General features: G+C 43.4%; 1 protein-coding gene across 4 annotated transcripts in view; it reads right to left on the bottom strand.

Moving 5' to 3' along the window:
• Positions 1-3282: 3282 nt before the first annotated feature.
• The window catches only part of EEIG2 (EEIG family member 2), an 89602-nt gene continuing 83474 nt past the window's right edge, over positions 3283-9410 (bottom strand). For 3 of the 4 annotated variants that reach the window (XR_013384640.1, XM_077905681.1, XM_077905679.1), the window contains one exon: positions 4885-8686. Coding sequence is in view for 3 of the 4 variants with exons in the window: in XM_077905681.1 (XP_077761807.1) it covers positions 8644-8686 (43 nt within the window). In the remaining variant the exon portion in view is untranslated. Of the gene's footprint in view, positions 3855-4884; positions 8687-9410 lie in introns of those variants that run through there. The other variant, XM_077905680.1, reaches the window with a different exon arrangement.

Genomic DNA, 9410 nt, shown 5'->3' with positions numbered 1-9410 from the left:
GTCCTTTAAGGTTCTAAGACCAAGGGACCCCGGGTTGGCTCAGTGGTTGGGCTTCTGCCTTTGGCTTAGGATGTGATCTCCAGATCCTGATCGAGTCCCGCATCGTGAGGAGCCTGCTTCTTCCTGTCTCTGCCTCTCTGTCTCTCAAATTTTTTTTAAAAGGTTGAGACCAAACCAAACACTTTAAGTGGCAACCTTAGGGGTTAGTTACCTGGCTGGCTCGGTTGTGTCTGCTCAGGTCGTGATAGGGTCCTGGGATCAAGCTGCGTTGGGGGCTCCCAGCTGGAAGCTTGCTTCTCTGAGTGCCCCCTCCCTGCCCCGGGCAACCCCCTGGCCCCCCCACCGTCACCTTGTGAGCGCCCTTTGTCTCAATCTTAAGTGGCAACCCTATACGTTGTAGAGTGTCTTGTGCTTTATATATAGAATAAGTTGTGTAAAGTTCTCACCAGATTTCAGGTGCCTCAATGTAGAGACCTGTTGAAATAAGTCTAGTCCTCCCCAGCCACTGTCTGTGTTACACTTGCTACTTGTTCTCCCTTTACTACCCCTCCCAGGGCTTCCCCCGCCTCATGTAAACACGCCCCTCCAAGGAGGGCAGTGTTAGACGGCCACCTCCCCCTCCTCCCTACTCTATTTTCCAGCAGCTTCCTGTGAAAGGGGACATGAGGAAACTAAAAGTTCGAATCATGCCTAGCTATTCATGGGTTTCTCCCCCTGCGGGTTGCATGTTAGGCCCCTTCTGGGGAAATGTCTGAAAATCTTGAAGAAGCTTCCCTTTGCTTTCCTGGGGGAACTCCTACTGCTTGTACGTTGTCCTTTACATGTCGGGAAAGCAGAATTCCTGTTCTAAGACCAGGGCTAAATACTGGTTTGAGAAGCCTTTGGTTCCAGAGGCTGCTGAGCAACAGGAAGCAGGATATCTGAGGTTTAAGCTCTGACTGAAACTTGATATTAAGGTGTCTGAAATCGTGACGAAGGTGGTTGGTACCTTTACCTGTAGTCTCCGTCCAGAACCCCAGAGAATGAACAACCCTGCTGATTAACGAACAACCCTGCCGATTAACAACTGTAAACACTGTAAACTGGATTTTTCTATGAACTAAACAAATTTAAATTGCAAAAGTAACTGTAAAAATGGAGACAATTCATAACCATCTAGAACTTAAACATCTGCCTTTGGGTCAGGTCATGATCCTGGGGCCCTGGGATTGGAGCCCCGTGTCGGGCTCCCTGTTCAACGGGGAGCCTGCTTCTCCCCTGGCCCCCCTACCACTCATGCTCTCTCATTCTTCTCTTTTCTCAAATCTTTTATTTATTTAATTTGTTTAAAGATTTTATTTATTCATGAGAGACACAGAGAGAGGCAGGCTCCAGGCAGGGAGCCTGACAAGGGACCCGATCCCAGGACCCCAGGATCACGCCCTGGGCTGAAGGCAGACGCTTAACCGCTGAGCCACCCAGGGGTCCCTCCTTTCTCAAATTTTAATGATCACTTTTTTCTTAACAAAGCATAATGCAAGTTTATGCTAAAACATCCAGACTGTTAAGGACAAAAAAAAGTCCCCGAATAGTTTGTACTCCTGCCCTTCTCACTCCTTAGAGTCAATAAAAGTTCTTAAATTCACAATAACTGGAACTACACGGAGATTCCAGTTTCGCAAGAACCAGTGCCTTTGTCAGGGGGCAGATTGTTCCTTTGTGTAGGAAAATCCTTGGACTGGAACCCAAGGCTTGTAAGGCAGGAAGAGCAGCCCTCAGCATTGGTGTTTGCTCCAAGGACTTGCGCTGCCCTGAACGACCATGGCCTGCGGTTGTGCAGGAGAAGAAGGCTTACCCGGCTTCTCAAGACGGGGGAGTATGGCCACAGCCCCTGCGGGAGCAGACGTGCAATGTGTGTCACCAGGCACTAGCACTGCCCGGCCCTTGATCTAAAGATTGCTCCAGTTGCTTCCATGGGCTAAGGCCGAGGGCCCCGGCACTGCGGCTCCTTGAGGCTCCCGCGGCGGGCTCTCCCTGAGGTGCCTTTCTCAGTCCCGGCCCCAGCCCCCCAGGCCCCCCCAGCCCCCCCAGGCCCCCCCAGCCCCTCAGCGCCCCCAGCCCCCCCAGCACCTTGCACCGCCCCGAGGGGCCGCGACCGCCCAGGCCAGGCCGCCCATCGCGGAATGCGCTCGCGGCCGCCAGCCGCTCCGCCAGGACGCACACTTTCGGGGCCATCCCGACATAGGGGACACTTAGGGGTTTCCTGACATCTACCAAAGCAAGCTCGTAGGAGCTGGAAGCCAGACACTTGTACAGTGAACGTTTCATCTCCGATGCAACCGGGCTTTGAAGGCCGCGTGCCGTCCGCCAGGCTTCTTACACAAATCCTCTTCGGGGTTTGGGAGGGAGACTAGAGGGAGGAACCCCTTCCTCTGAAGTCACCCACCAGTGCTCTGCCCGTTTCCTTGGGCTCTGCGAGTGCCACCCCCCCGCGGGGCTGCAGTCCGGCCTTCCCCGTTCCTCCCCGTGTGGGCTCCGCGGGAATGAGTCACACTGAGCTCTGGGCGTTCCCCGCGCTGCTCCCCGCGCTGCTCCCCGCTCCGTGCTCCCCGCACCCCGCACCGCTCCCCGCACCGCTCCCCTCTCCGTGCTCCCCGCACCCCGCGCTGCTCCCCGCACCGCTCCCCGCACCGCTCCCCGCTCCCCACCGCAGGCTCGACCCCCGGATCCCCTGCTTTGGTTGGAGAGGCCGAGGCTCCAGGGCCCCGTTTAGCCTCCTCCCTCTGGAAGCCAGGGCTGATCACCCGGTCCTAAGGAGGAATCCTTCTGGAATGGAGCCAACCATCTTTTACTAATCCCATATCAAAGGAAGGCAATTTACCCTTAAGTAGGGAAAGAGTCTGTGACGCCTCAAAATCTTTTTTCCAAGTATTTCAAATTGTGTAAAATGAGTGCTGGAAAGGGGCACCTGGCAGGCTCAGTGGTTAGAGCATGCAACTCCTGATCTGGGGGTTGTAAGTTCAAGCCCCGTGTTGGGAAGAGAGTTTGCTTTAAAAAAAAACTGATATTGAAGAAATGTATTTTTCCTTAGTTCCACAGGATATTAGGAAAGAAGGGCACACACAGGGTCACTTGGGAGAGTTGAACTGAATCACTGAAGCTAACTACCACAAGGTGGCACACTTTTCCCACTTAAAGGTAATTGCACTCTTGGTTTGAGAACTCCCCAATATAAATAAGCAGCAAAATAACTTGAAGATTCTTACAGTTTTACTTGAAAATAACTGCTAACTGGTTTAAAGGTCTAGTGGTGAAGTCAGTTGAAGAGAAATGGTGAAGGAGAAATCTCTAGGGGTTAAGGGCCTCGGAATGGGGTCTGAAGCCATTCACGCAGGAAGGTCTCAGGCTCCTTGTCCCATGGGGCCTTAGGGAGTAGAGTAGGCGTCATCGACTCAGGGGATGTCCACGTGTAAGCATTTTCTGTTTCATACACTTTTGTTACGTTTAGTGTAACGTGGGATGGGTTAACTCTCCCAAGTTTCCTATCAGGCAGATGGGAGAAAAGGTTGGTCCATCCCCGGTCTGTGGGGTGCACCTGTGGGAATGAAGGAGCCAAGGGTGGTGAGGCAGGAGGAGGGAGGGAGAGAGGGGTAAACTCTACGGAGCCTGGGCCTGGGGACACCACGCCGGAGACGTGGGTAAGGAGCTGAGGGCAGATCAGAGGGCCCTGCGGCTTCTGCTGTGATCGGGCAGCAAGTTATCCCCAAGTTATCCCTGTGTCACCTCTCCCAGCACTCTCCCAGCACCGCACGGCTCCTGGCTCCTCCGTGCCAGTGACCTTTCATCACCCGCACTCTCCAGGACGCCTCGGCGATCTTCGAGAAAGACAAAGACGTGGGGCCAAACCCATACTGAAGCACTGTTCTTCCACTTCCTATTGTTATTTTATTTATTTATTTATTAATTAACTAATTTATTTACTTACTTATATATTTAAAGATATTTTATTTATTCATGAGAGACACAGCAAGAAAGGCAGAGACCCAGGCAGAGGGAGAAGCAGGCTCCCTGCAGGGAGCCCAATGTGGGACTTCATCCCAGGACCCCAGGGTCACACCCTGAGCCAAAAATGCAGGCCCTCAGCCGCTGAACCACCCATGCACCCCACTATTGTAATTTTAATGTCAGCAGAGGGAATGTGCTGGCATGGTTTTTCCTCTGAGGACTAGTCTGTACAGTGGTGACACTGAGTATCACTTAAATTTGCTTTTAAGATTTTATTTATTTATTAATGAGAGAGAGAGAGAGAGGCAGAGACACAGGCAGAGAGAAGCAGGCTCCATGCAGGGAGCCCAATGCGGGACTGGATCCTGGGTCCTGGGCTGAAGGTGGGCGCCAAACCACTGAGCTACCCAGGAATCTCCCTGAGTATCATTTAAGTGGGGACCTTACCCTCGAATAGTGGCATATTTATTGACCATCTTCGTGTCTAACACTAGAATTGAGGTATGCATGTAGGTGCTGCTTGCACAAAGGCACAGTTTGGCTCGATATAAGCGCTTACTGTGCTATTTCCTGATAGCTCATGGCTTCTTGCTCACAACCAGGAGAGTTAGTGATAGTATTATCTTCATCTGGATTAGAAACAGGTTCAGAAGGGAGCTTGAGTTCAGACTCCACTCTGTCTTACTCTGGGGCCCATGCTCCCCCACTGCAGGGCGATCCTCAGAGTTCAAAAGAAGGGTCTTTCACTGGAGGATTCAGGTCTGTGCTATACCACCTGGTAATAAGTGAGGGGAAACTGTCAGGGAAAAGTTCTCCTGACCTTTCACTTCTCTTTTTTTCTTACCTTGGCAAGAAGCTGACAAGATTTCGGACAGAATCTTAACTGACACTTTATAAACATTGTAAAGTTTAAGATGATTTTTATTGAACAGGTATAAGATTCACCTTTACATTATTACAAATACAATAAAATTTTCTTGTAAAAAAAATTTCCTGGATTTATAGTTGTACAGTAAAACAAAGAAATATATAAATATGAAGGTCATTTTCCAAGTATTAGAACAATACTAATGGAATCACTTCCATAACAATTTTTTCATAAACATTTACATGAATACGCACAAGTATATTAACTTTCAGAATAAGATGTATTTCCAAAAAACAATCAAACAATATATCCTGTGTTCCTCTGCATGGGATTTGGTCATTGACTATCAGCAAGAGAGTTCTGTTATATATGTAAGATGAACATAAACACTTGTAAATGCAGACTATATTGTCTGTGTAAATAAAAAATTTTGCCAGCTTTATCATATAGGGAGTAGCTAGAGACCACCTACATGACTATTTAAAATATACTGTGTATATATTCTCTTAAGAAAAATCACATATATAAGGTAATAATAAGGCCTTTATTCCAGAGTAGTCTTAAAACTTATATCATCCTTTATATTTTTAGAATTTATATTCTTAAACATCTCAGCTATTAAAATTATGCATAGTACCTAAGCCAACATAGAAAGGGGCATTAACAATTTCAGTTACAGTACTTGAATATATTCACAATGACGTACCATCTAAGAGAACCAACCAAGTATAATTTCTGAACTGTCTCAGTTAGACCTGTTAAAATAAAATGCAAGCCCATCATATAAGCCCAGTTCTTCCAAGCATTATTATAGAGGATTATGTAAGTGTTAGGTAGTCTAACACTTCAGAGTACTTAAATGAAGTATTTAATAGTGTTAGCTTGAGCTTGCAAAGTGGTCTAGTTGGCATGGAAATCACAGTCTAAAATTACTTCTGGAGCAATGTTTTGGCTGGAGGTTAGCTGAAGATTTGTTTTCCTTCTAGTAACAAATGGGCTAAGTGGTGGAACTCGATGGCTCAGAGTTTTCCTAAAAAGTGAAACAAAATAATCTAAGTTTGGGTATCATTACTCTGATGGTATTTTCCTGGAATGAGATGATGGACTTTAGGATTCTTGGTCAAGATGTTCTCAGATTTTAAGTACTAATCCACACCAGGTGGAAGCCTGCAACACTACAAAGGGGACTCAACCATCAAAATGCAAACTGGTGGCCCAGGGCTGCTGGCAGATGCCTTTACATCTGCTCTGGTCTCAGTTACCAGCTCCAGTCACGGGAAGTGTGACCTTCACAAGAAGGCTGGCTCTGATCAAGTCTCTGTATTCCCCCAAATAGGGTATTTAAGACTTCCTTATCTGACCACAAATAAATAGCTTTAATATATCATTAATCTTTGTCTAGGATAGAATTAGAAAAAGACTGTTATACATTTGTAAATTCTCCAAGACTCAGTGATTTGAAATTTGACTTTAATATTTAAAGATCAATTTATTAAGATCTAATTTTTCAAATCCAATTTCCTAAACTCCAAATGGAACCAAAAGGGTACTTAGTATTTAAAGAGCATTTTTTTTTTTAAACAGCTACATGGTTAACATATAGCTACACAGTACATGCTCTAAGAAAACGCAGTAAAGGGAGACATTTATGCAAACTTTAACAAGTATTTCTAGCAGACTGTAAATAAATGTGATTGCAAAGTATGCCAATGCCACACAAAATAAAATGAATCCAGACTTGTGCTGACTTTTCCATAATCAATGTATCTATTAAAATGATTTTTAAAAATAATTCTATATCTTTTTAAATACTGAGAGCCAATCTTGTATAAAGGTATCAGGCCGAGGGCAGGCAAGGATGAGTAAGATGGACAATGCCTGGATTATGGTATCTTTTATATATCTGAAGAATGTCCTCACTGAGCCTCGCTTACAATTGTTTTTATCATTTTCAATAGCTTTTATCATTTCAAAACAGCAAAATTATTTGCAGAAGTGCTGATAAAAAATATAGCCTAGAAATAATATTTTGAAAATAGAAAAATATGTTCTTAAAACATGTCATAAATACCTCTAAACACTAGTTTCATATCTCTATTAAAAACTTTTACTTCCCCCCACCCCCCATAATATATAATGGATGGATCAACTCACTTGATAATCATAGAGAGCAAGCAAGTCTTTTCTACTTAAGCTAACATTTTCCTTAAGTGGTCAGGTAAATTTTTTTCCTCTCAAAATAAAGTAACAAAAGTATTACTAATGACTCAGAAACCCCATGTCTCAACATTCAAAAGATTGTAAAATGGGGTTTCACCTTTTTAAAAATATCTATTTGCTACAGAACTGGATTACTTTAGAATACCCAATCCTTGAAATGTTAAAGAACTAAAAACCCTAGCATGAACTACTCAAAATTTTCCAAAGCTCTACATTTGGACATTGAAATATTCTCTTAATACATTTTCCCCTTACTTTGCCAACACAAAAATACCTAGACCAAAGTTATTCTAACATATCACATTTTTTTGGGCTTAGTTGTGAAAGTAAGGTCTGGTTCTATAGAATCTGCATTTTTCTTCAGTGACTGAGTGATTCCAAGAAAACTAAAACTTGTCATATAAAACCAGAAAAACTTCCCACCTGATTAAAAAAAGATGGTCTATCTGCTGAGCTTGTTAAACTGGATCCAGATCAGATATTCTTACTTTAAAACTATACTAGATTATGTTATATTCTATTGTTTCAAAACAGCTACTGTTATACGAACGAAAAAAAATATAGTATCCCATTGTGGGGAGTTATGTCCATGTCAATAATGTCAAGCTGCTGTCCCCTGTCTTATCTGCACCTCCTTGGAATAATTTTCAGTTTCAGTAAGTCTGAACTGACACAGAAAAGGCCACTGTTTCCGATCATGCTACAATTTTCCTCCTGTCCTGAATTCTGACTCCTGAAACCAGCAGATTTATTCAGTTAGACAGCTAATAAGGTGCCTTATGGGAGCCTAACCTATTAAATATTAAACTTACTTTGAATCTCATATATAGTGCTAGTAGTTCTCCAGCTCATTTAACATTAACTAGTAACAATACGTATTGCATAATAATGGCATTACACTCATTCACATAGCTCAGACTTAAACACTTATTCCATTTATGACGGATACGTTTAGAATTAAGCATTCTACACGTTTAAATTGTATAACATTTTTCCCAAAACATGAACACCCAAACTTTATATCAAGTATTCAATCAGGAAGAGTTAATAATCAGTACAATAGTGTAGGTAGTATATAATATGGAAGGTTTCCTTAAGAGATTATAACTATCTTGACAGAATTTATAGGGTTCAAATTATTCACTTATTACTTCCCAAACATTAAAATTAAATAATTAAAGCCCAAACCTGTTGAGCACCTCTACTACAGGTTTTACACTTCAGTACTGAACTATACTCAGATGCATAGTGTTGTTTTCCCACCCGGATATTTTGAAAGAAAAAGCAGGCTTCATTATCCTGGGCTGTGACCACAGAAACTGTGTACCCCTAAAGACATGAGGCACAGCACCTTGATACTATGGTTCTGATGCTTCCTTTTGGTGGGTGGGACAGGATGGTGGTGGGCACTTTCAGAGAAGAAATCAGTGTTGGCTTTCCTCTAAATCGAGGAACATGCTTCTTTCATAAAATATGTTCATTTTCTCATAAACGCTTGAATGAAGTGCCTCAACAGCTTGACCGCCCACGTCACAAGCCCCCAGGGAAACTTCAGTTTACCAGCTTGACTTCTAGCGTTTGATCACAACTTGTTCATAAGCTCCAGACCCCACTCTACAATAGGAGGGAAAAAAAAAATCAAAATCTTGAGCTGTAATGCTTGAAGTTGTTCCAGTTAACCCTGTGCTTGAAGAGATGGTGAATTAGGCATTTTCTACTAGCTTTGGTTTCCACAAGGTTTAAAGATATCACAGATAGAAAATACTTGAAATATTAAATGTTTATAAACAGTACATTGGATTAGTCTAGTCACATTTATTCCTACAATAATCTAGTACTGTTCCTAAATCTTGACCTGTGGCAAGAAGTCTTCTCTTGAAACATGTTTATATATAAATCCTAGAAATCAGTCTCATCCAAGAGTATATACTGACTGGCAATTTATCCAGGCCTTGCAGAGTTAACGGATGATCATTTTTAGGGTGTAGTGTCTTAATTTACCTTTCTAGAAAGTACAAGAATCCTTTTAGTCAACATGCCAACCCCTTTATTTTTATTTATAAAGGATTTTATTTGACAGAGAGTGAGAGCAAACATGCATAGCCATGAGCAGGGGGAGGAGCAGAGGGAGAGGGAGAGTAGGCTCCCAACTGTGGGGCTTAATCCCAGCACCCTGGGATCATGACTCAAGCTAAAAGGCCTTGGCTTAATGAGCCACCTAGGGGCCCTATGCAAATGTCTTCATATTTGGTCAGTAATGTAATTTATACTGGTGTAAAGATTTAAAGTGATTTTTTAAAAAAGATATATTCATTTATTAGAGAGAGTGTGTGTGAGA

The sequence above is a fragment of the Canis aureus genome, chromosome 8, assembly GCF_053574225.1.
Source record: "Canis aureus isolate CA01 chromosome 8, VMU_Caureus_v.1.0, whole genome shotgun sequence".
NCBI classification, from domain to species: Eukaryota; Metazoa; Chordata; class Mammalia; order Carnivora; family Canidae; genus Canis; species Canis aureus.
This window is presented reverse-complemented; position numbering and strand designations above follow the sequence as displayed.